The sequence below is a fragment of the Streptopelia decaocto genome (assembly GCF_964273445.1).
Source record: "Streptopelia decaocto genome assembly, chromosome: 10".
Lineage (NCBI taxonomy): Eukaryota > Metazoa > Chordata > Aves > Columbiformes > Columbidae > Streptopelia > Streptopelia decaocto.
This window is the reverse complement of record NC_138665.1, coordinates 16,985,792-17,012,350: the sequence shown is the minus strand read 5'-3', so window position 1 is coordinate 17,012,350 and position 26,559 is coordinate 16,985,792. Positions and strand designations below refer to the sequence as shown.

Sequence of the window (26,559 nt, the reverse complement as noted above, 5' to 3'; positions counted from 1 at the left end):
ACTGGAAGTTTATTAGTTGTTAAAGAGAGAACTAATGAAATGCATTGTATATCAATCTTTTTTCTTACTCAAAAATGTTCAGGTGGCTGTCACATCCATTATGCATTGATTATCTTATTAATACAAACATGTACTAGAATCTCAACAAGCTACAAAAATAAATCTCAGCTTCTAATGTAATTCATTAGTGAGTTTTGGAGGCTCTACTCTAAACCCAAGCCATTAGAATGTCAGATATTTGGCCAGCAAAAAGTTCACTTGAACACAGGAGCCACCAACTTACATCATCTAAGGTTACAGCCTTCTGCTCTCTATGCAGACAGTATGCATCAAAATTGTGGAGTGACATAAATATACACATAGTTCTGATGACAGCGTAATTTCAACAGCTATTTATTGCTCTGTAGACACATAAATACAAAAGGACAGTTAGATAACAATTTTAAAAAGAAACACGGAGAGAAATCAGTCTTAACATAAAATGTAAGGATCAAATCCCTCTCTGTTAAAGAATTTTCCTCCACTGTGTAAATTATAGGGATTTACCTCAGCTACACTTTCACATGGACCTATTTATTTAGCACAATTGAATGATTTGCCTCAAAATATTTTGGATTATGACATGCACGTGTGAATATGCAGAATAATGACAATAATAAAGTAGTCTAAAATCTGTTAGGACACTTCTCCCAGTCTTAGCTGATATTATGCCTCAAAACCACAATGTAAAAAGTAGAATTTAGCCCCAAATAAATACAGAAGACATATGCACACGAAACAAAAAATGACAGAAAGCAGGAGATTCAAAGTTCAAGTCAATGCATATGAAGGTATTAACAAAGCAGTCAGGTTCTACTCTATCAGCCCAAATATTTCATGTGCTGCATAGATCTTTGGGTAATTTTAACCCTGCAATGGACTGATCCGTTTGCTTTGATTTTCTGTTCCAGAGATAAAAACAAGCAAGGAAGGAATACCTGCATTAATCTATGCCTCTAGTAGGCTCCTGTGGGTGGGCCTTTTTTGTTTTATTGTTTGTTTTGTGGTTTGTTTGGGGTTTTTTGGTGTGTTGGGGGGGTGGGTTGAGCTGGGAGGGGTGGGGCGGGGCGTGCTGTTGTTGCGGTGTTTTTGGTTTTTGTCATGTGGTCAGTCTAGCTGCAGATGTCTTACATATATTTAGCTGTTTAGAAGACTGGTCATAGCCATTTCACTTCATCAGGTAATAGCACACTACCGACAAATAAGACCAATTCAATACATCAGTTTTCTTTATCAATTTACATTTCATCTCAGAGGTCCAATACAAGGGGATTTCAAACTGTTTGTGCTGAGCACAATCGAAGGGCCAATAATCCAATTATATTTTTTTCTGCCTGATGAGAACAGCAGAGAGGGAAAGCCATCTATTCCTCCCTCCAGCGACTGAGCTCCAGGCCTGGATTAGGCTTTAAGCTTCCCATGTAAAACATCCCCCAAGGGCAGCAGAAGGCCACTTAAATACCGCTTGGAGGGCATAAGTGGAATATGACTGTGGCACATTGGCTTTCTGCCCAGGAACAAATTCCAACCATTAGCATCAAACACTCATCCTGAAGGTCTCATACTGGAATTAAATGCCATATACGAAATGAATAAACAATAATAAATGAAAGTAGCACAAGTAAATTTAAAAAATAAATCGCAGTAATTTATACTGTGCATCATCTGTTCTGGATTGCTTTTCCAGACTGCACACCTCACGTTGTCTTTCAGGCTTTTTTTCACAATTGTAGTTTGGCACATGCAAAATGGCCCTTGATGCAGAAACTGAATTTATTCCTGGTCTACTCTACATGTTAATGAAAATATAGTTTTAAATAGTGCTTGCTTTTCCTATGCAAATAATTTTGTTTGCTTCTGTTAGTCAGCAGAATCTGACCTATTTGATACACAGGTTGAGTCTACGTGAATTGTATCTAAACAAGAATTCAAACAACAATTAAGCATGCAAAAATGTACCTTTAGATACCTCAGGTGGAACTGCACATTCTGGTTTAGACAGTCCAAGATAATTTCAGCAGGCTTCAGAATTTGGAGAGCTGTGAAGTTAAAATGAATCAGTCCTTTTAAAGCGCTCACAGGAAAAACAGACTGTATTTTGGGACAGATTTTAAAAGGGGCATTTTCAGTAAGCAGAATTTAATTACCTAACTGGAATTTTGCCATGATGTCCCGGCTAATCTTTCACTTTTTGTGTAGAGGAAAATAAAAAATAACTCAGAGAAACTATTATGCTCTGTCTGACCCACATCTATTATAGCAATAAATTCAGCCTTGTGCTGGGATGGGACAGTATTAAGAAGGAGAGCAAAGGGAAACATCTCACCTACTGAATATTAGTCTCATTTCCTTAAACAAGTTGACTCTTCCCAGGAACTTCTTTTCCAAAACTTCCTTAGGGTGTGAAATAATTGGCTATTAACCAGTGTGCTCTTGACCCAAAGAACTGAGCAGAAAACACGCAAGACTTGCCTGGATTGAGGAGAGATAAAAGAGAAGTCAGAGCTGATATGTACTGACTGAGCCAGTGGCTCACTTGATTTCACTAGTCGAGACTCAGAGGGTTTTACCTGCATTTGTACTAGGGCAAAAGACCTGAGGAAAAGAGGAAGCAGAAAATTGGGGAAGGGAAAACAGAATGGCACAACTTTCTCCCTTTTCATCTTTTTTACCTGCATGTTTGTCCTACGTTTAGTGTGGAGCTGTGAAAGAAGAAAGGCTGCCAGCTCCACCGCATCACATCACCAGTGCAGTGGGCAGCCTATCTCACCTGAAGGGAAAACAGAAATTATGACAAAGGTGTCTGCACACCAAGAAAAAATATGCAAAAAATCTTACTTATCACCAATCCTGTACACAATTTTCTGAACAAGTGATACTAAAACCTCTGCAGGTCTCTTGAGGACTGTCCCAAGCCCCAGGTGCTGGCACGCCAGGAGAAGCTGCTGCAGTGCAGGCTCCTGACACCACATGTGGAGTGGCCGAGGATGCCGGCACATACAGAGGCAGTTCCCATGCCATGGAATGATGAAAACAAGTCATTAATATGCACCACACAGTGCCGAAGGCTGAGCCCGCTGCTAATGAATGCTGCGCAGAGGGCTCAGGTCATGGTTTTGCTAAATTCTGTGTGCTTGGTACACCTGTGAAACACAACACCGAAATGCAGCTTGGCTCATGCAGCCATCAGAGAGCATCACGTTGCAAATGAGGTGCCGGGGCAGGTGTCTCTGAGCCATCGGTGTGGTGTCTGCCCATCTGTAAAGCGGTTTGTCAGGACTGGAAAGTGCTGTGCAAGGAAAGAAGTGTTTATGGGGCTGGTGGGCCGACGCTGTATATGCTCTGCTGCTGGGGCAGTGGGGCTCTGGGCAAGGTGCAACACCTGGTTCATAGTGGTTCCCAGTACACTACAAAACACAGCATGGCAACAAACAGGGGACATTAGAGGTCCTGGGCTGGGCTGTGATCTTGTTGAGATCACAGCAATGCGGTGCACTGGCTCTCAAGGAGGGGAGGCAATCAGCTATCATGGATGGATGGATCCAGCTTTTCAGGAAGGACAGGCCAAGACAGCAAGGAGGGAGAGCTGCCCTTGATGTGAGAGCAACTGGGGTGCATGAAGGTGTGCCTTGGCACAGACGACGAGCCAGCTGACAGCTTACTGGTCAGGACTGGAGAGCAGCCCATGGTGCGTGACATTGTTGTGGGTGTCTGCTGCAGATCACCTGATCAGGAAGAGGTAGATCAGCAGAAACTGAAAAGGATAATTTCTCAAACATCGTGGCAAAAACAGTTCATCCAGCCACAGGAGATGTCCCTAGTATCAGGAGATGGGACATTCAAGAGAGGTTAATTGTGATTTACATATCAACGATGAGCTAACGAGCCCCAGACAAAGGGCAGCTGGCTGACACAGGAGGTGGGGGATGTAGAGCACATAGCCCTTTATCCTGATGGGTCCATCGTGGCATTCAAGGGAAAAGACCCCAGACTGACGAGACCCTTCTGGACTTTTCCATCTTTCACAGTCACCCTCTCAGTAATGCCTGCGCAAAAGACCAAAGATTATGCAAGCAGGCGATCCAGAGGACTGTGAGAAGCCCACCTGTGCAAGCACTGGACTGGTGTGCACCCACCATCCCGAGGACCACTCTGCCCACCAGTCTCACTGCAGGAACTGAACAAGACACCGGAGGATGCTGCACATCACTGGATCTGAGACTACAAACCCCATCATGCACAAAGAAGAGCCATAAGGATGGTGAAATATCTTTTTTCTTTCTTTCCTATACTTCTGTTCTTTTACTTTCCTTTTTATAACTAATATAGTAACGTAAGATTTACAGCCTCACAAACAGAAATCCTCTGCCACCAAAACATTTGCCAATTAGACCCAGCTGCAAAATAAAAGCCTTTTGTTTATGGACCTTAAGTATTGTGTATACTGTTTTCCAACCAAGGGGACCCACAAACCTGAGTCACCTCTCCCCCCACCTATAGCTCTGGGCAGGACATGACATAGATGAGGGAAAAAAATGGAGGAAGTCTCATGCTCACAGGCCACCTCAAGCTACTGCTAAGTACTGCTAAGTAGCAGAACACACAGACACACATCACAAAATTCTCCTGGTAGATCCTAGCTTGGCTCTATCTACCTTAAAAGGTCGCTTTCATCCTCTCCAGAAGCATTAAGCTGCCTTTCAGAGGATGGTGTGCATCACCTGTATAGCACAGACCTCCTCAGTGGTTTCCAGGAGGGTTTCTTTGTTGTCCTACATCCCGCCAGGATGTTCTGCATCAGAAAGCAAGTTTCTGGGCTCTCTGGCCTTATCCTGCTGATCGCAGTTTGATGTCCTGAATGTGTAACGCATGTGAACAGCATGCACGGCTGCAAATTCTTGGGAAGTGTTTCTTTTCATTTGGGCAAAAAGGAGGTTGTATGTGTAGGAGGTGTGTGAGCATACACCTGCTTTAAATAAAGATCCTCCATGTTTCCAGGTTAGATTGCACTCTATCTCAAAAGCCTTCACCTGCCATATATCCCAAAGTGACTGAATAGAAAGAAAGAGGACTGGAAAAACTTTGCTAACTACTGTAAAAGGAAAAATCTCTATAACATCGGGGTTTTAGCAACTTACATGATTCATAAGTTCTCATCCTTATTGAGTGAAGGAGGCCTTCAGGATAGAGATAAGTGGTACTCGGCTGTAAGACACAAAATTTTCACTGGTGATGAAAGACAAGGCTGAAACATAATGGTGAAGAGTAGTTTCCCCAACACTGTGCTTCCCCATTCATATTTCCATGGCAGGAATTTCTCTGGTTTTGTTACAGCCAGAATCCTCTATATTACAGAAGATGGCAGGCAGAGCCAGTTTTGACTCAGTATAGGAACAGTCTTCACATGCTCTTATGGTGATGTGCTAATTCCCTCAGGATCTCTGAAAAGATCATGCAGCAATGAGAAAGTCCTGTGGTATGTTCTATGGGTGAGGGACCATTTCTAGAGAATTTGAGGGAGGAATTTTGAAATATTTGGAATAGCTAGCAAGGATGAAATTTAGCCACAGGAGTCTTCCCTCCTCTGTTCTTTACAGCCTGTAACTTCAAACAGAAATTAGGAGCCTTAATTTTCTTTAAACTGTATGGCAAACTGTTCAGATTCAGTGAGTGCCTCAGGATCTTGCCTCACTACACTCTTACACGCACCTACATAATATCAATGCTTTACTTATTCCATATTTCAGTAACTTAATTACACAATGACTTCTCTCATGCTGCAAATTTATCTTCATAAGGCTAACTTTTGATCCTGGGCATTAACTGTGATCAGTACTAAGGCACAGACAGTCTATCCAATTAGCAGGTGGCAGCCTCAGAAGCTCAGGACACAGCACATCTGCTACTCTGCCTTCCAGAAGCTTTGACCTCAACAAACACACTTAATGAACCTGGCCATGGTATTTTGGCTGCCTATCTCAGCTCATCTGCTTGGATGGCATTTTGCCTATTAGCAAGCTAATATACTACTTTCAGGAGATGCTAGAAAAAGATAGGTTTAAATCCATAACTTGCTAAGTTCTGTTAAAATAGCTTTCTTCTGACACTAAGCAATTACATAAAGCATCTTGACTTCCTCTGTATAAAAGTGACTCATTATCAAACGCTTCCATGTATGGAATCCAAACAACTTGTTTTCTGACATCGGCAAAACCAAGTTGGTATTTCAAAAGAGATTATTAATGACCATCTTATTCTGTGTTCTCCCATGTCAAGACCAAGGGGCACCTGATCTATAGTTAAGGTTCCTGGGCACTGCACTGGTACCAATTGTACTACTGCATTAAATGTCAAATAAATGTGATACTGTGATACTGTAAATGTCCAATAAGCCCAGTACTTTGTTTTGTTGGCAGTTTCAAAGCCACAGAGGTATTCCATGACTCAGTTTCCATTAAAAGCCACTAGTTAATTGTGAACACCCCACCTCACTGCTTTGTACCTCCACTTAATCTGTTTGTATGTTTGTGTCAACTCATGCCTGATTGCTTTGACATGGCAGAACCCCAAAGCTATGCAAACAAGAATGCTATGATTTGAGAGTATGCTGGAAGTTGGCTGAAATCAATAACTTTCCAGGTGTTCCCGGATGCCTGAGGATGTGTCAAATGAGGCTGTGCTTAAGAACTCTTAGATAACACCAGGTGTTAAGGTAAAACTGCAGCAGAAGTACGCATTGACCCTGTCTGCAATCTCTTTGTAGCTACCTGCCATTTAATTCTAAGGATCCAAAGCAAAGCTGATCACAACACGGTATAGGGGACTGAAGTCTTACATGCTCAGGAAAGCCTTTCAGCCTGCCTCTCTGGCACACCAAATCTGTGCTTGCAAAACATAGGCAAGAATGGAAAAGGGAAGCTTCCAGCTCTGGAGGCAGTCAAGATAATTTCTGAAGCTAAACACGACTGAGTGTATGACTATCCATTCAGCATCTCAAGTAGGTCATTAGCTCTGAAACCAATGGGTGATCATGTAAATAGAGCACTAGAACATCACAAAAAGTGCAGGGACCTGTGTTCTTACATGAACTTCCACTTGCTTGCATTTGCGCACTTGGGAATCACCACGTTGTGGCTTCAAGGGTCCTCAACGTGAAAGTACAAGGGGCTTAGTCATGGCAGAAGACTGAGTCACACTGCCACTAGGGCCAGAGGAGCACAAGAAAAGCAGCATTGGTATCTCCTTGTTTTCAACAGCCCAACGTATACAAAAGAGAGAACAATTCTGTAACTGCTCTTCTGCCATATACTGAAGAGATCCTCGATCTGTTCCAAGAAATGAAGCACAGCATGCAGTAGTTCGTACCATGGAGATACCAGCTCACCTCAGCATCACACCAGGACAATTAGTTTCCACACTGTTTTATACCGACATGGCTTCCAGTTCTACTCTAGCCAAGCATTTTACATTCAGTACAACAGATCTAAAACCTAGAGCTGAGATGAGAAGAAAGAGATCATGGGAACAGAAAGAAAGGATCGAGAAGAAAATATTGCAATCCATTAAGAAACTCCTCTTTCATGACCGAAGTGTATTGTATAGCAACAGTAAAGAAGCCATGGAAAACTGCTTTAATCTAACATGGAATAAGGAACTTCATTAGAATGAGAAGAGTCATACGATGGGTGAAATTGCAGTGCCTTTCTTGCTCAAGCCAGCTCATGTCTGGATTATTGCTAAGGGTTTAGGGAACTGAATAGACAGTACTCTTCAAAGGGATGTGGGGGAAGGGGCTGGAAGTGAATATAACACAAGGAAACCTGAAATGGAGAGGAGGATGACGAATGTAACTTTCCTCATCTGCAAAATCAGTCCAACTAAAATTGAATAAAAGAACAAGATGATGGCTCCCTCCTACATTACATTCCATTCTGCATGTATACTGACATAAGAGAGGTAAGCATGAAAAATAGGTCTATTTTCAGCCCCACAAAGATGAAAGAAGTTTCGGGATATATGCAAAAGAAGTTACAAGGCTGACTCCAGCCAACAGTTTTCTACTGCCTCAAACTTTGCATGGTCTCCTACAAGGGGCTGGCTCTGCTGGCAGTGTCAGGCTTTAAGAGCCCTCTTTGGAGGCATAAGTGATTTTTCTGCTGGCACATGGGCAGGTCGCTTACCTATTGTTCCTATATCAATAGAAAGAGCATGTTTTCATGAAGCCAAAGGCAACCTTCCAAACAGAGTTGTAAAGAAGATTATTTACCTTTCTGAATCAACAGTAGGGTCCACAGCAAGTACGTAACAGGAACCTGAAAAAAAAAACTTGGTCACTAAAACCACCACTGCAATCAAAGAAGTTTTGAATAGTCACATGCTAAACTATTCCTTCCCTTATTTTCAAACACAATGTAGCCACCTGAAAACCAAATTCTCATGTAGTGCCTAAGTAGCGAATAATATTAGTGCTCAGTTAAACATAAATAAAGATTAACTGCATGGCTCACATTAATATATTGGAAGATGTGACGCATAATTTTTAACACAGTGTACCAGCCTTGGGTTCACTTTTCTTTAAAATAAGAATTAGTAGAATCTGTCTATCAAAAAGATTTTTAAGAAACTCAAAAGTATGTGGTATTTTTCCTATAAAAGGAGTAGGGTATATGAATACACCAACAGAGATTAAGGTAATTAAAAAGGCTCTTTAAAAACAAGAAAAAAGGGTAGGGAAAACAATTTCAGTAAATTCTCCTTTTCAGGATCTAATTAATCTTAAAAACTGTGAGTCTTCAGCCTTTCCCATGCATTTCAATGCAATGGAGAATGTCCCTTGCTACAAACTACAGGTCTGATTTACTGGAGTTTTGATTGAGGATAAAGACAGAAGAGTCAGTCTGTGGTACTCTCTCTTCACACTGAAAAGTGTCCAATTCCAAAGGCAAATGCACTCAGCTCAGTCATCCCAATTAAAGTGTCGGCTGCTATTCAGCATAAGCAGAGATAGCACAAAGAATGCAAAAGAATCAGCCATTATGGCATATTTACAAAGGCAGCACAGAAATTGATGTTGGCTAGGGACAGCAAAGGAAAACACATGTTACTTAAACAAACAGATGTGCATACATATATGTATGTATTTACACATACAGAGCTCTCACACACACAGGTATCACATAATATAATTATATAAAAGGAGAAAAAAAACTCTTTGCTCTCTTTAGGTCATTCTCTTGAAATTGCCTGTATGAAAATAAGCAGAACTACAGCTGAAGCTGTAGTGTAGTGTCTGGCTGTTGAAACAGTATCTTCTTGCTGCAAGTAAAAAGTGTTAGAAATAAAATAATAACAAAAAAGGAAAAAAAGACCTTTTTTTTTTCATGGAGTGTCTATAACAACTCATCTAGTATGCACAGCACATCTAAAGCTGATCTCATGCTGATGTCAGCCTGCCGTAACCCCTCATGCCTCTAGAGGAAATTCTGTGCTGAGATCAGGATCCGGCCCGATGCCGACCGGGTCATACCCTGCAGTGGTGCCAGGCACAGATCTCCTGACATCTCCGGAGGTTTTGCATCAGTGCTACTGGCAGTCTCTTAAATTCAGGTCAAGTCACCTGAAATGCTCCAGCTTCCTGGTTTCCCAAATGCCTACCAGTTACTATATTTTTATCAGAAAGAATGAGACAGAGAGAGTTCCCTGCCAAAGGTTATCTCCAAGTTCATACTGTGTGTCCTTACGCTGCCACATCCAATAAATCGTTAACGCTGTCTTTTCCAAGCAGGTTTCCCTCGGACCGGTTTTGTGGGGCCAGCACGAATTTGTGCAGGCTACTGCAATTCAGAGGACAAGCTGGTTTGGCACCACAGCTCTTTGTGGACATGGTCAGCCTTCAAATGTTAGTGAAATGATCTTTCGATGTTCAGCTTTCAACTGCTACTGTTTTCAAGAACAAAAGAGACACAGGCAATCAGTCTGCTCAGCAAGAACAAAGCTCATCCAGAGAAGTGAGCACATCCCCAAAGTCCTCTGTGCTGGCTTGAAATGCCCCAGAGAAGGGCGAGGAATGTTCTGCTCCCCTCAGCCTCACTGAAGAGCAGCAGCGTTTGTACTGGGGCCAACTGGAGGAACCATTCCAGGGGTTTTAGACTAGGTGGATGTTCATGCTCACACAGAAGGAGCTTCAACCACTTCTCCGTACCCATGTGGATCAAAATTACTGAGGAGGCTGGGCTGCAGTGAAATACTGTGGCCTCCCAGCACTGAGAGTGAAGGTCACTTCTGACTCCTCTAATTTGAGAGAAAATTCACTCCAAAAGCTAACACAAGACAAGACATAAAGTTCTTGTTAAGCCCTTGAAGATCCAACTCCATTTCCTATCCAACAGCTGGCATGGGTTTACAAGACATTGGAACAAGCTGGTACATAGCCCATGCTCTTGTACTCAGCACAGTGATGGAATTTGCACCCTTTAAACCCTTCATAAAGCCAGACAACCCAGTCAAGCAGCAGCAAGATGCCACCTTGAAGTGTAATTATTTTATAGCCTCTCTTTATTTTTTGGAATATCGAAATTTATGACAATCACTAAAGCAGATTGATTACACCCTAAGCATAAACACACCATGATAGAGAAGTTGTTTTGCTGTCATCCCAAGGAAGCATCTATTTGCAAAGTACACGGCAATATCTAAGAGCTCTCTATTGATTAAACTTTGAAAATAAAATTGCACCACTTATCATATGCTGTTTGCAAAAATGTCAATCATTATAATACTCACATAAGCATACTGTGTCTTCCCCCTGAACTCGTTAAATTTATTACTGAGACTCTATCCTGAGCTGCCTACATGTGGAAAAAATATCTTTCAGATAACACATTAACATTCATAACCAGCATTTAAAGCTGTGCATGGTGCCATCTCAAAAGATAAGGGTCTTGTCAGCATTTCTAGCATAAGCCTCATTTCAGGGGATGGAGGGAGGGAGTGGTATCACTGTACTTCAGCTATTTTAAATGACACCAGCAAGAAGCCCGACATACAAGTTGTCAATCTAATTGCACTTATCTTTCAGAGATAGTTGCATCTTTCACCTCCACATTTGGTTTAAAAAAATAGTCAAATTCTCAGTACACCATTGTAAACTACCTGGCAAGAGCTATCATTCTGCTTGTGCATACAGCATCCCACATAATTATAACTTCAGATCCAAACCTTCATATTATAAAAACTTTTAAGGTATGGAACGAAAAAGATATTACCACTTTCTCACAGGTATACTTGCAGTCTGCAGAAAAAAAGAGATAAGCAAAACAATAGCTAACAAAACAACAATGAGGGCTTGGACCATGTCTCATATTATCAGATGTTCCTGCAGTATCAAAATACTAATAATACAGAGTACAAAAGGGGCAAAAAATGACAACTGTGACCCCAGTTCTGCTACAGATACAGCATAAGTGTTGATTTGCAAAATGAGAGCTGCTAGCCGTTAATGTTATTCTGTCAAAAGAAGCAGCATAGAATCATTTTGGTCACAAGAGATCCTCAAGAATCATTGGCTTCAACCGCAACCTAACTCTAGCACTAAACTATGTCCCCTAAATGGTTTGAGGTTTTAACCAGGACAGTAAGAGGTTTTTACACATTTAACCTTGGCCCCAGCGAGACAGCACTTCCCTCAGAAGTGGGCCAGGTCTGCATATTGGTCTTTCTATTTCCTTTAGAAAGGATTGCAACCCGCCTTTTTTGCTTTCAACAGTAAACACACAGTTGTGATAAGGAAAGAGAGGCTTCAGAAAGCCACAAAATCTCTAAACCAGAAAGCACTGCAATGCTTGTACTTGACATGATCAGGACTGTTGACCAGTTCATAGCCAAATAGTCATAAAGGAATGATCTCATCCCTATAGAATCCCAAGTGCATCAGTATCACCAGTTAGAAATCATAAAGCCAAACACTTCTATTAGCAAAGCAACAACAAGATTTCTAGTTAGAAAGTTCAAATGCTACTAAGTATAGTGGTTGCAAAGCAAAAATACTTCGGAGCAAATATGTGTGCAAATAACTGGTTTTGCCCGTAGTTTTCAAGATTCCAAACTAGAGCTGATTACCAAGGTTGACTGAGTTGTCCTCCTATCAGCTTCACTTGCTACTCAGTTATGAAGTGGATATTAAAATCTCTTGCTGTGCAAACAATTTTATTGCTTTGCAGGAAGAAAGACTGATAGGTGTTAAAAAAAAGATGCCATATAAAGGACAGGTAGTTATTCATAAATTCTATGCTTCATAATGGAAAAAAATGCCACAACTGTTATGGAATACACACACATACTTTAGATTGAGGTCAAATGCTCACTCCTTCTTGCCAAAGCTGTTCCACTCCACATGGAATCTAATGGGCTAGAAAGACACCACACAAAGAACAAGAACCCCCACGTGTGGCAGTCAGGACGTGTACTCATCCACTGACTATTCAACAGATTCAGGTGTCCCCTGGCATTCCCCAGCATTCAGGCTGGAAGGGAGATGACTAATTACCTTCAGCATCCTGGACTACAATAGCTACAATATAAAGCACAAGTATTGTAACCTCTTCTCTCCCTGTTGTTAATTCACTCTCCCTTTGAGTTAATTCACTGTGTCCTTACTTTGCTTTGAAATGTGTCTATCGGGACAGAGATGGCTCTGACGATGCTCAGGAAAATAACTGCAAGCCCATGTACATGTTAAAAATTGAGATACCAAGTGATTTAAGCACCATCAGAATTTGGTCACTGTCAATAGGGGAGAACATTCTGAATATGCCTATTTTCTACCTGGGCACCTAAGTTTCGCAATAAAATGTCACATTAGATACCCGAGATTTGTGTGTGTTTGTATGCAAACTCCCTGGAGTAGAAGTCAGATGAAATCCTGGCCCTGTGAAGCCAAAGGGAGATTTGTCAGCAGCTGAAGTCTAGGTCAGGATTTTATGTATGTTTGTATTGTGCTTTGTGCAATAACAACTCAGGGAGCTACTTCAGATGCCAAATAAATTTTAAGGTCTCCCTGGAGTTTGAAATTCTTTATTCTAAGAGATTCTCCCCAACATATTAATGCAACCACCATTCCCATAAGTTCTAATTGTCTCATCAATTTATTTTCATGCCACTTTGAGTTATACATCATGCTTCAAAGTCATTCGGTGTAACCCACTGGCCTCCACAAAGAGAAATATTATAGGGTATTTTTCAGTTAAATGATTACTGCTCAGAGACAGCAAAGTCTCTAGCTAAAATGATGTGGGAAAGACTGCAGGAAAGCAGGGAATATTTTTCTCTAGTCGAAAAAATGAGTCGTTATTTCTCAGAGACTTATCTTTTCTATCCTTGGAAAAACAGAAAAGAAGCTATTTCTTCCTAAAAGCTATATCATTGGGGGGTTTTGGTGCCTTTTTTTTTTTTTTTTAATGTTCTGACTTATTATACCTCATTTTCAGAGGCAAATTGCTTGCCTTTTCAGTGTAATTTCTTCTTTCTTATTGACTCCAGGTGGCTTCTTGGCCTGTACCATGTTGAGCGACTAGCCATAGACCAGCTTCACCTCTGAGACCAGAAACCACCACCCCAGTCCTGCCAACTGTTTTGTTCTTGTGCAACATTAAGCAGCGAAGTACTCACACTGAACCTACACAGAAACAAGGCCTTAAAACAACCTGCAAATAGTGGTGAGTGTCTGATCTGAAATGAAAACATGATCAAACTATAATGCTACTCCAATCCGTTATTACTTGATCTTGGAGGAGCCTGCAAACAACAAGGCAAATGCTTAAGAACATGTCTCCCTCCCTGTTCCTGGCAGGCAGCTGGGGGAGCAGCCAAAACACAAGTTTTCAGTTCTCACCCAAACTCTGATGTGGATTTTCCTGACAGATAATAGTTCATGAGGAAAGGCTGCAACCTTTCTTCTGGCTGGGCAATTCTCAGGCACTAATAGCCACCGCCTCTCATCAAATCTGGTTAAAATATTTGTGAAGGGAGGGGACCTTGACTGACAGCCAGATGTATCCACATATTGTGCACATATATAAAGCACAATTACATTTATGTTAGGAATTGGGTGAAAAGCACAAAAGCCAATGACTGCCCAAATTTTTCTTCTGCCAGCAACTATCCACAAACATCTCATGGAATGAGCTAAATGGAAGGAATTCTTGGGAACACATGGAGTCTGAAAAAATACTGGTTTTTTTTTCTACCCATCATGGAGTAAAATCAGAAATATGTGACCTCTGTGCATAATGACAACTCAATGACACAGCTCTCATTCTGAATGTGGAATATGAAATGCTTACTGTGAACTGCTCAAAAATAATCCTCAGGCCATGATTATTCATAGAAATTATTTGGTGAGTAATTTCAATTAAATAAATTCAAGGAGTCAAGAAAAAGAGACTAAACTAATAGAATACATTATTTATGATGAATAATTCATTTGAAGGAACTACCCCCCCCACATTGCAGAAAGCCAGCTCAAGGCATAGGGCACTGGAGTCCCACTTAAGCCCTGTTTTGAGGTCTTAATTGGGGGCTTTCATGATGAATCACTCTATGCTGGCCCTCTGCCCAGGAGTGAATTTCACCCATTGCTCCTGCTCCTCACATATTGCTAGATATGTCATTAGCACAGTGGGATTTGGGTTCTTTCAACTTTATAGCCATAAAAATAATGATATGGAGAGATTTCATTATGGTTCTTTTGCTACTAATAAATAAAGGGAGGAAACCTCTCACATCAGCCCACCAGACTTTCAACAGAGAACATTCATCATACCCATATATCAACTGCATAATGCAAATATGAGCCCCATTACTAAGGCATGCCCATTCAGCAAAGCAAGAAGACCTGGTAATTTCAACCAGACTCTCTGAATGACTAAAAACACTTGTGTGCACTTGTTCTTGCATGATGGGACATCTTCAGTTACAAACATTCACAGTATGTAACACGTAGATTAGGAGTCTGAAGAGATCTGAAAAATTGCACTTACAAATGGAAGTGGTAAATATTGCTGTAGACATTCACCCATTTGAAGTGAAAGGAACAATAAATCCATTGTTGTTTTAAGGATGGGGAAAAAACATTTTTTATGTTCTTGATGCTCAGCAGTGTCATCACAGAATATCATCGGGAAGATTCATCTCACTGTTCCTATCAGAGAAAAAGAACTCATTGACATGATGAAACAAAGCACTTCCAAAAATATTTAACCCACTCAATAAGATGTAAGTGCATGCTTTTAAGTTAAACACTTATTCAAAGATCTGATCCAAATCCCACTGAAATCAGCAGGAGTCCTTCCACTGACACGAAAGGGCTTTGGATCAGACATACTACTTGCTGAATAGGATGAACACATCCATAAATATCAACTGTCTTACAGTACTTTGCTGGGTCTTATGCTAAAAGGTTTGTGTGTACAAGGGGAGGGGAGATTTGGTTTTCTATGCAAGAAAGAAAAAAATTGGGCTAAAATTAAAATGAAGTGCAGTCTTAACTACACAGTGGTGATTCTGTCAGGATTGCCAGTACGCTTGCTACCTGGGATGCTTTTTGACAGGCAGCTTCTATATCACATTACCTGCTGAAAGCAATATTACTGGTACTATAACCCACACAATTTGCTCCTTATTTTTAAGAAAGTTACGATTCCATACCAATGATACAAAAATTCAGAAACTGACAGTTTTACTGCTGTGTTTTGCACCACCAGCGTAAAATCATGCTGTGCTGTCTCAAAACAGATTACCCCAGATATACCGAAACAAATCACGGCAAAATCTCTTGGCAAAAAATTATTCTATCTTGAAATTAAATAATAGGTCTCTATGATGTGTATCCTTGGCCAGGATCTGAGTCCTTGCAGGAAGCAGCGATTGAGGGAAGAATTACAGCGCATGTTGATTTTAAGTCATAGTTCATTAAATCATTTTCCTTATACAGTTGGCAGTCATGAAGTGTCAGCAAACAGTATTCTGATGTAGCCCATGGCTCTCCAGGTGTTTAAATGGCTGGGGAAAATAGCGCTAAAAAACACATCTGGAAGCCAAGGAAATTCAGAACAGGTAATATCAAAGGCCTTTCCTGACTGGCAGCGAACAGCAGCTCAGTAGACACCACACATTCAGAAGCCACTGTCACTCAGGAGTGCCCTGCTGCCCACAGACTGCCGCAGCCACCAGGTCCCCTTCTATGGAGCCTTCATCACAAACACCCCTCTCCTCTGCCTCTCTCGGGCACGCATCGCACCAGTTTGCTGTTGCTGGGCAGCACGGGTGAGCAGGGATGGGTGCCAGGGCCGTAGCCGGCAGAGCCTGGCAGCTCCTTCCTCCATGGCTTTCACGCTCACCCTCCCTCACTCATCCCTTGCCCAAAGACAGCAAGTGACAGCCAGAGCCTCCTCCTTTGCCCTCTCCTTTACAGCATACTTCCCAGTGCTGCTGAACAAGATAAAACCTTGGATTACAAGGAACAATTATTTTGCATACTGCTCACTGCTAAATCTGGAAACTGTTTATTTCCTTAATAATTACTTTTAAGTGAGGCACAAAAATATCCCACTTACACTACAGGAAAGTTTCCAAAAATGTACGTATTCACAAAGGGAGAATGTCTCCAGCTACAAATAGGCACACATACAAACACAGGCATACAGAGAAATATTCCCTTGGAAAGCAAGGATATAGGGTACTTGCTGAATAGCAACGATGAATATCTCAGAACCCTAAAAGCTGACATGGAATAAGCATCTCATATTATGCACTTCAGGATCACATGCTGAAGAACACACAAAATCACTAAATAGCTAAATTTACAAATTCCCATTGTTTCACCACATCAGTCATCACGTTCTGCTCACAAAAGTCAGTGTTGACATCTATTTATACTACATGAATAAATCTCTCTTTACCCACCATCAGTACCCAGGCTACCTTGTTAGTTTCTAATGATCAGTAAAACTTAAATCTTGCCCTCCATCCAATTTGCAGAGATTTTTGCCTAGTTCGTTGCTGCACCCTTTTCTTTATTTCATAAGTCTTGGTGGATATGTTTTTCCTTATTCATTTATATACAGAAAACCAGAAACAGACAAATTGATAGGTAAAGATGTGTAAGTAGTGTTCAGCATCCATCTGCAGATACAATGTGGAGAAAGAAAACGATCTCCACGTTTCCAGACGTATTCTGCTCCTTGATATTTACTCTCACAGAAGGACACCAGCATGATGTGCCCTAGACAGGAAGGGTAATGATCTACAACAAATTTTCTGTACTTAGGCTTCATGCTGTGGTCTGACTTTTCCATAGGACTAATACGGACTATTAGAAGTTGGTTAATGCTGGTATCAGGCAGGTAAGTCTTTAGTTCATACTCGCTCTGGAGTAGTTTGTGAGTTGTCCCACGGGAAACAGATATAGGATAATTAAGGGCTGTTAAGCCAGCAGACAAGGATAGCACGATAAAAATTTCAAACTGAAGGTAGCCAGACACAGAGTTGTAGAGAAAGCATAATTTTTTACCTGTGGGACATGAAAGCTACTGGAACAATTTACCAAAGATTATGGCAGATTTTCATCATAGGCAATTGCTAAAATATGCCTGGATAAATTATTGGTTTTTCAGTATTTTGTTCTGCTTTTACTTTTTCCTAGGAAGTATGATCTGGTTTAAACAGGAATTAGTTCCAGTGTAGCTGATGGCCTGGGTTATCCAAGATCCAAAAGCCACAATGGTTCCATTAAGCATTACAATCTAGAAATCCGTAAGTTTGCAAATTTGTACTCAGTCTTTTTAACTTTGCTCCAAAACAAAGCATAAGGGAACACAGCAAAGCATTTGGGAAAAACAAAACAACCTTCACAATGCTCACAGATCAGGCCTAACACACTGAATTTTCCCAAATGCTCACAGGCTCCTGTATCAACCTGCCTCCTGACTTTCCATTCCTGGAGGTTCCTAGATAGTCACAGCCTGAAAATGTTCTCACATTCAACATGCAAAATAAAAAGGCAGTAAAACAGGTGGGGGAAAAAGCCGTTCTTTTATACTTTGTGGTTTTAATTGAAGGGATTATAAAACACTTCAGGCATGCTTTGTTCCTAAATATAAAGCTGTAGCTTTTTTTTTTTTAAATCCTTGTTTCTCCTCCTCCAACAGTGGTTATTATATGCATGCATTTGCAGTGTAATAGAATCAGTATCATCTCTGTGTCTTATTACTGTTGCAATCCCCTAACATGCTGTTCTTTCCATCCCACATGAATCTGGTAATTACTGCTGAGGCATGCCATGCGTATGCTTTCCCTTCCCAGACAGGAGCAGCAGTTAACACAAACACATTTCCTATGTACTGGTAAACAGAGGCAAGTGGGACAGTATATGCTGCCCCATGAGCCAGTTCCAGGACGTGATCCTTGCTCACCAGAAAGCTGCACGTCACTGAAACTCATGGACATGAAACAAATGTACGCTGTGAGATGAGAGAAAAATGCATTGGACTCACTTCTGCCTTCAGCTATTGCTGTGTGTTGGAGCGAGCCCTGCGAGTGCTGGCAACGCTGTGCAGGGCTGCTTGGATGAGATGCATTGAAGGCAGGCTACAGGATCATGTGTGGGCAAGTGTTGGGTATGAAGACTCTCCCTTCAGGAAAACAAAACAAAAATCAACCTGGGTCTACTTTTACGGTCTCCTTTTAGGTGCATGCCCCCAGACTGTGTTAGAAAGATCTGAAAATAAGAATTGTTATGTTTAGTAACCAGTTCAATTTTGTTCCCCAAACACCATATTCTAATGTTTAAAGCAGAAAACAAGCAAAAAATCTTGCAGAAAAATAATCTGGCTGCTGGTGTATTAGTGTTGCAAGACCTCAGACCTGCTACATACATCCTTCCTGATCTTAGCAGTTTTTGCTCCTGAATTCAGCTGGATAGAGAGAGTTACAAATGGAGCAGCACTGAGTGCATTTCAGAATCCCAATCTTGTTGAAATTCAAGCAGCACCACACCAAAAGCATGTTCCAGTGCTGGATGCTCCTGCTTTTTTCCACAACCTCTCCAAATTTAAGGTAGGGAAGTTGCAGCTGCTTCAGTCCCAAGGGCAAACTCCAGCACTATTCCTGCCTAGCAGCACTGCAAAGGCATCTGTGCTGGCTGCTGTAGTACACTACCTTTTCTGATCTCAAGACCCCCATAAGAATAGATAAGACATTGCTGCTGCTCCTAAAATGTAGGCTCTGATACATAATGGCTAAAGAATAACACAAGATGACAGTGTCACTTCTGCGAAGTCCAGCACTCTTTTTTACAGAAAACTTCTACGTTCTAAAGACTAAGTGAAGTGCGTCTAGTTCCCTACAAAATTTGGTAATAATGCACCCTGCTATATTAGCACTTTAAAAATTTTATTGTGGAGTGTCCTTTTCCTTTTTTTTTTTTTTCTTTGCTAGTAGGAATCCAAAGTTTTACTTTCCAGACAGAGATCAAGAGCAGCCATCCTTTCCCATCAAGCAGATCTCTGCCCAGTGCATGGTGCTTAAGCAGAACAACAATAAACCGCATTCAACATCTTGTTGTTCTTAAAGGCAGCAAACCACTATACCAAAACACATCCATTTGGCAGTGGGACTAGTCTAGCCAGCGTGAATGATCACATTAGATGTGGTCTTAGCTGCTCAGCACTCGGGGGGGCTTTCTGGAGCGTGTAGGGGTTCAGCCACACGACAGCCGGTACCTGCCAGCCCAGCTCGGTGGAAGGTGTTGAACTTCCCCGAACGTGCAGAAAACGCCAACGCGCTGGACAGGGTTCGGCACGGCAATGTGGGGAAGGGAGTTGCTGCAGCAGGAATGGGGGATAGATGCTGATGCCAGATCCAGGTTTTCCAGCACCCCTGCTCCGAGAGCCAGATTGTGCGTGTGCGGTGCGTGTGTATGTGTGTGTGTGCGTGTGTGTGTGTGTGTGTGCACGTTTGCCGGCTGGCTTGTGCCGAAGAAGGTGCTTGACTTGCTCTCCATTTTTGAGGGCACGGATTTAGGGACTCGGGGCGAAAAATTCTCCGGATCCAGGTAAATCCGCTTGTTACCTTATTCCACTCCCCGCTCCGAGTGCCCGCGCTGTCCTGGGCGCAGCGCGGCTGCCAGTGCTGTCAGAGCGCTCCCGCGATGAGCAGCCGAGCCGGGAGCGGAGCCGCTGTTGGAGCCACCGGGGGGTGCGGGGACGGAACTGGGGAGGGGGGGGGGGGAAGCGGCGAGGGGGAGGGGGGCTGGAAAAAACGTGTCCCCCCCGCCCCCGGAGTGACGTCAGCGCGGCTCCGTGCGGGGCAGCCGGCAAAAGCCCCGCTCCGCGCCGCGCCCCGCGCAGAGCCGCCCGCGCTCCCGCAGCGGCGCCGCTGCCGCTCCTCGGCCCAACTTCCCGCCGAGCCGCGGCCGGGACGGAACGAGACGGGACGGGACGGCGGCACCTCGCTGGGCTCCTCCTGAGGCGTGAGGCGGGCGATGCCTCTCGCCGCCGGGTGCCTGGCTCCCGGGGCACGGCGCTCGGCGGCGGCCCCTGCCCTTGCTGCCCCTTCGGGCGCCCCGAGAGCAGGTACGAGCCGAGCAGCGCGGGGGCGGTACGGAGAACGCGGTGCGGAGGTGCCCTGCTGCTGGAAGGGGGGTAGGGAGGGTTCGCGGTCGTTAATTCTTCTCCTCCAGTTTCAAATGCTGACAGTGACTGGGAGCGGGGGCAGCGCCGCGGCGGGAGGGGACGGGGCCGCTCTGCTGGTGGCCGCCGAGGTCGAGGCGGCTGCTGCAGCGGGTGGAGGGGTCGGGCGGGGGCAGCGCTGGGGAGCCCAGGTTTTCGGAGAGCTCCCGACGGGGCTTCCCCCACAGCAGCTCCCCTGGCGCTTTCCGAGAGGAAAGCAAGCGGTGGAGAAGGGGATTTCGGAGTTTTGCAAGTCGCTGCCTTGGTGCTCCTCTCCCCTCCAACCTTGCAAACTGCTTTGCCCTCCCTTTGCGGCCTCTGCTTCTGGCCGTTTTCACTGGGGATTTCTTCTTTCTCTCCTTACCTGTCTCAAAAGGTTTGACTGTAGGTACTGAAGCAGGGATCGACGGCGCATAAAGATGCTGAAGGGTGTTTGGTTGCTCAATTTGTTATTAGTGGCTGGGATCTCGCAGACAGAGAGTCGCAAACCTGCCAAAGACATTTGCAGCAAGAGTCGCTGCCCTTGTGAGGAAAAGGAGAACGTGCTGAACATTAATTGTGAAAACAAAGGATTTACAACTGTCAGCCTCCTCCTGCCACCACCGTCCAAGATCTACCAGCTGTTTCTCAATGGGAACGCGCTGACCCGCCTGTTCCCCAATGAGTTCGTCAACTACTCCAATGCCGTGACCCTCCACTTGGGCAACAACGACATGCAGGAGATCCGCACAGGGGCCTTCAGCGGCCTTCGTACTCTCAAGAGGCTGCACCTCAATAACAACAAGCTGGAAGTGCTGAAGGAGGACACATTCCTGGGCTTGGAGAGTCTGGAGTACCTGCAGGCCGATTACAATTACATCAGTGCTATTGAGGCTGGGGCCTTCAGCAAGCTAAACAAGCTCAAGGTGCTGATTCTCAATGACAATCTGCTGCTGTCTCTGCCCAGCAATGTCTTCCGCTTCGTGCTCCTCACTCATCTGGACCTGCGAGGGAACCGACTGAAGATGATGCCCTTTGCTGGTGTGCTGGAGCACATTGGAGGCATCATGGAAATCCAGCTGGAGGAAAACCCTTGGAACTGCACCTGCGACTTGTTGCCACTCAAGGCCTGGCTAGATACCATCACCGTGTTTGTGGGCGAGATAGTTTGCGAAACCCCCTTCAGGCTTCATGGGAAAGATGTGACCCAGCTCACCAGGCAAGATCTCTGCCCTAGGAAAACCTCTAGTGATTCAAACCAGAGGGAAAAACACCCTGTCCTCTCAGACCCACACATCTCGAGGCTATCACCCACAGCCAACTCTGCCATCAATCCCACCAGAGCCCCAAAAGCCAGCCGGCCACCCAAAACCAGGAACCGCCCCACACCCCGTGTCACTGTGTCAAAAGACAGACAAATATTTGGACCTATCATGGTTTACCAGACAAAGTCTCCCGTGCCCATCACCTGCCCAGCTGGCTGCATCTGTACTTCACAGAGCTCAGACAATGGCTTAAATGTGAACTGCCAAGAGAAAAAGATAAGTAACATCTCTGATCTCCACCCTAGGCCCACCAGTCCAAAGAAACTTTACCTTACCAGTAACTATCTGCAAGTCATTTATAGAACCGATCTCATAGAGTACAGCTCTCTGGATTTGCTACATCTAGGAAATAACAGAATTGCAGTGATACAAGAAGGTGCCTTTAGAAACCTCACAAGTTTACGTAGACTTTATCTTAATGGCAACTACCTTGAGATTCTGTACCCATCCATGTTTGACGGGCTGCACAGCCTGCAATATCTCTACCTAGAGTACAATGTCATTAAGGAGATCCTGCCACGCACCTTTGATGCTCTGAGTAATCTTCATCTGTTATTTCTCAATAACAACCTGCTCAGATCCTTGCCTGACAAAGTCTTTGGTGGCACTTCCCTCACAAGACTCAACCTTAGAAACAACCATTTCTCACACCTGCCTGTGAGAGGAGTCTTGGACCAGCTCTCAGCTCTAATTCAGATAGACCTTCAGGAGAACCCCTGGGACTGCACATGTGACATCCTGGGGCTGAGGAACTGGATAGAGCAAGTCACTAACCAGAACAACCAGCAGTCAAATCCCCCTGTAGTTATCAACGAAGTCATATGTGAGTCTCCCGCCAAGCACTCTGGACAGCACCTGAAATTCCTGAGCAAAGCAGCTATTTGCCCAGAGAACCCCAACATGTCAGACTCTTCTCTCTTCTCCATGAACCAGAACACAGATATACCACATCTCCTTGGTGTGTCACCCAGCTCCTACCCAGAAATACACACCGAAGTTCCGCTGTCCGTCTTAATTTTAGGCTTGCTGGTTGTGTTTATTTTGTCAGTATGTTTTGGGGCAGGCCTGTTTGTCTTTGTCCTTAAGCGCCGAAAGGGGGTGCAAAGTATGCCCAGCAGCGCAAACAACTTAGATATAAGTTCGTTTCAGCTCCAGTACGGGTCTTACAACACTGAGACCCATGATAAAACTGAAGGACATGTTTATAACTACATTCCCCCTCCTGTTGGACAGATGTGCCAAAACCCAATCTACATGCAAAAGGAAGGGGATCCAGTTGCCTATTACAGAAATCTCCATGAGTTTAGCTATAGCAATCTTGACCACAAAAAAGAAGACCCCACCAGTCTTGCATTTACAATCAGTGCAGCTGAATTACTGGAAAAGCAATCCTCGCCAAGGGAACCAGAGCTTGTGTATCAAAACATTGCAGAAAGGGTCAAAGAACTCCCCACCGGAGGATTAGTTCATTATAACTTTTGCACCTTACCCAAAAGGCAGTTTGCTCCTTCATATGAATCAAGGCGCCAAAACCAGGACAGGATAAATAAAACTGTTTTATATGGAACTCCCAGGAAATATTTTGCAGAACAGTCTAAACCCGAGCATCCTTTACTCCAAGGAAAGCTACAAACAGAACCAGACTACCTCGAAGTTCTGGAAAAACAAACTGCGATCAGCCAGCTGTGAGGGGGGAATTGGGAGACAAAGGAAAATTTTTAAATGAGCTCAGCATCACATTTGATTGAGTCTGAACTCAGTGCTGATGTCATCTGTCACATTCCCAACATTTCCACTTTTTAAATTAGAGAGGGAGAGAGAAATGGAACCCCTACAGCATAGCAGGGACGTGGTGTTGCTTTTGCAATGTTCCCTTTAAGTTATTTCTCTATCTCTCTCCTTTTGCCCCTTCTGTAGGAACTGTCACTGCAAATGTATGTTTCTGTAATATATCTTGCATAATTCTTTTTGATTTGGAAGGAAATGAAGAAGGGGGTCTTTGGGTTTTCTGATTTTTTTCTTTTCATTTCCAAGTGGGATGTTAATGTATTATGTAGAAGATCTCCAAAGATCTTTTTTTCCTGGACTATGACTTTTCTTTTGTAAATAATAATATACAGTACTGCTGTTTTAATTACCAAGTATAGCCACTGGGCGTCACTTTTTTGTGTTAAAGTGCCTTTGCACTTTAAGTACATTATTACTTAATTGTTGCTCTTAGCTTTGATAAATTGAACCTATTTTAATGTGTTGTATTTTTGAAATTAAAAAATAATTGTAAAATAGATCTATATGTCAGCTGCATTAAATCAGAAGGTTTGATTTATAGGAAAGCTGCCCTTCTTTAAAGGAATCTAATTCTAGGACCTTTTAGACTCAAATGTACATTATTGGGGTACTTTTTTCCCTCTAGGTTTCTTTAGAGTGATTCACTGAAATCTACTGAGAGGATTTAGCAATGGACTAGAGGTTATCAAATGCCTCAGCTGGGAGTAACAGCTCATTAATAAAAGATGTTTAACACAATATCATAGTGAACTAGACAATTAATGTCCTTCCTCATACATTGCAATGCAGCTGTAACAGAGTAATGTTCAGTGGTTTAAGAATATTTTCATACTTAAGAGAACATTACTCATAATGCATTAAACTAGGTATTTTCATACATTTTATGACAGAGTTTATATTTGTAAATTTTTTGGACTGAAATTAACATGTCCTTTTCCTGCCAGATATGGGTTGGTTTTTTTGTTTTAATAAGCAAGGACACCAGCAGGGGTCATCCCACACCTCATTAAATTTATTAACATACAGGCAAATGAACCAATGCCAAAGGTAAAATTTGAACCTGGGTCTCTGGAGTCCTCCAAATCAAAGTAGCAGAAATCAGTACGTGCACCACACTAACTTTCAGTAGTCTGAACTATGTCAAGTTTTTAGTCTCTGAAGGAAAAGTAATATTGCAATAACCGTAATCTAGTAAAGAAAACTGTTATTAAGTTTATCATCTTAAATTTTATAAAAGGTTTTAAGTTAACTGAATTCCATTCCCAACATTGGTTTTCTTAAGACCATCAGTGAACAAATGCAGTAAGTCTTCTCCTTTCCCATTAACTCAGGCCTGTTTTACTTCAAGTTTTACGTTATCACCTTCAATTTGCATTTCCTTCCTGGAGAATATTGAAACCATTTTTATTAACAAGTACACAGTCAAGCTTTATTAAGCCTTATTAGCTTCTAAATAATTTTTAGATGCAAATATTATTGTGCAATTTAAACAAACAGCCCTTATTTACAACAAAAACAGTTTTGTTTTGTCTATTGTAAATCCTTATGCAACTGGGATGGTGATCTGCATATAAAGTAGGCCAGGCTTTTCAATTCCTTATTAAAGCAATTGATGGAGTCTGAAAGAAGCACACTGTTTCCCTTTCATAAATAGGTTACTGCACATAATAATCCTTTATTATCATGCGGAGATTGAAGTGGCCTCTGCTGACTGATTTTTAGAGCTTTACTATAGTTAATAATACAGTATCTACAACTTTGAGAAATTTTCAGCAATAGCATTTGAGCTATAAATAACTACAATCAATGTTGTTCTAATCAGGACGTTGCCAAGAGGAAGTTGCTTTATATTTAAGAGCTAAAGAGGCTGTGCATGTATATTGCCAGCTATCTGAGTCATTCAGTAAACTGTCTTCTAATGATTTATGTGACATCTGAGTACATTAATATGCTAACATGTCAATTCTTTATGTTTAGAGTCCATAGCATCTATGGCTGCTCATTAGATCAGGTTTAAAACTGAAGTGCTCCAGTGAAGTACTGAAGAATCAGTCTTCAAAATGGTCTCACTTCCAGGAGGTGAAATGGTATCACATTAGTTCAACTTGGAACATTTGACTGGAGTAGCATCCATCTTTGAGTAAGGTACTTGTTTGAAAGCTTGCAGTAGTGATTGTCTTATTATGGCTCCTTTCCCTGAGTAATTAAAAGCATTTATTACTGAAACCCTAAGAAAAGTATAAGTATTATTTTAAAGTAAAGCTATTAACTTTTTCCAGGTATGAATTTAGAACTGCCTGCAAAACAAGTACCATGTTGTATCTGGCACTCTAGTAGCTAGGATGTTATTATTTATTATCCTCTTGTGAACCAGAACCAATTACAGGCTTTTTGCTCAGAAAAAAATACTAATTTTTCCTACAAAAATGGTTTATATTTTCTAGTGTTTGCCAAAAAACAGAGATAGGGAATTGATTCTTTGAGTAACTTTATCTTGTTTATTTTTACTCTTTCAGTCTCAGACTGTCTTAACATGTTTCCTTTGGCAGCACAGAGATATTTCACAGAGGTTGCTGTTGCTTTACATTTCCTTAGCTTTCCTAGTCGAATTTATTTAGTGACTAGGTTTTATTTTGCATCACCAATACCAACTTAAAAATCAGTATTGCTGTAGATCTTTTAGGTTTGTTTTTATACCCTTCAGC

General features: G+C 42.5%; 1 protein-coding gene and 1 long non-coding RNA gene across 3 annotated transcripts; one reads left to right on the top strand and one right to left on the bottom strand.

Annotated features, from left to right (window-relative positions):
- Positions 1–287: 287 nt before the first annotated feature.
- Positions 288–2,496, bottom strand: LOC309444306. Its single transcript, XR_014184988.1, has 3 exons — positions 2,366–2,496; positions 1,999–2,078; positions 288–401 (listed from the first exon to the last, which is right to left on the bottom strand). It is a non-coding gene; the product is annotated as an uncharacterized lncRNA (long non-coding RNA).
- Positions 2,497–20,460: 17,964 nt separating this feature from the next.
- SLITRK2 (SLIT and NTRK like family member 2) lies at positions 20,461–24,351 on the top strand. 2 transcript variants are annotated; one of them, XM_082061809.1, is made up of 2 exons: positions 20,461–20,666; positions 21,219–24,351. In XM_082061809.1, the coding sequence occupies exons 1-2, from the start codon at positions 20,576–20,578 to the stop codon at positions 23,753–23,755; spliced, it is 2,628 nt and encodes an 875-aa protein (XP_081917935.1). In that variant the 5' UTR covers positions 20,461–20,575; the 3' UTR covers positions 23,756–24,351. The 2 variants fall into 2 exon arrangements, with proteins under 2 accessions (XP_081917935.1, XP_081917936.1); XM_082061810.1 differs by having other exon boundaries at positions 20,528–20,666; positions 21,139–24,351.
- The last annotated feature ends 2,208 nt before the right edge of the window (positions 24,352–26,559 follow it).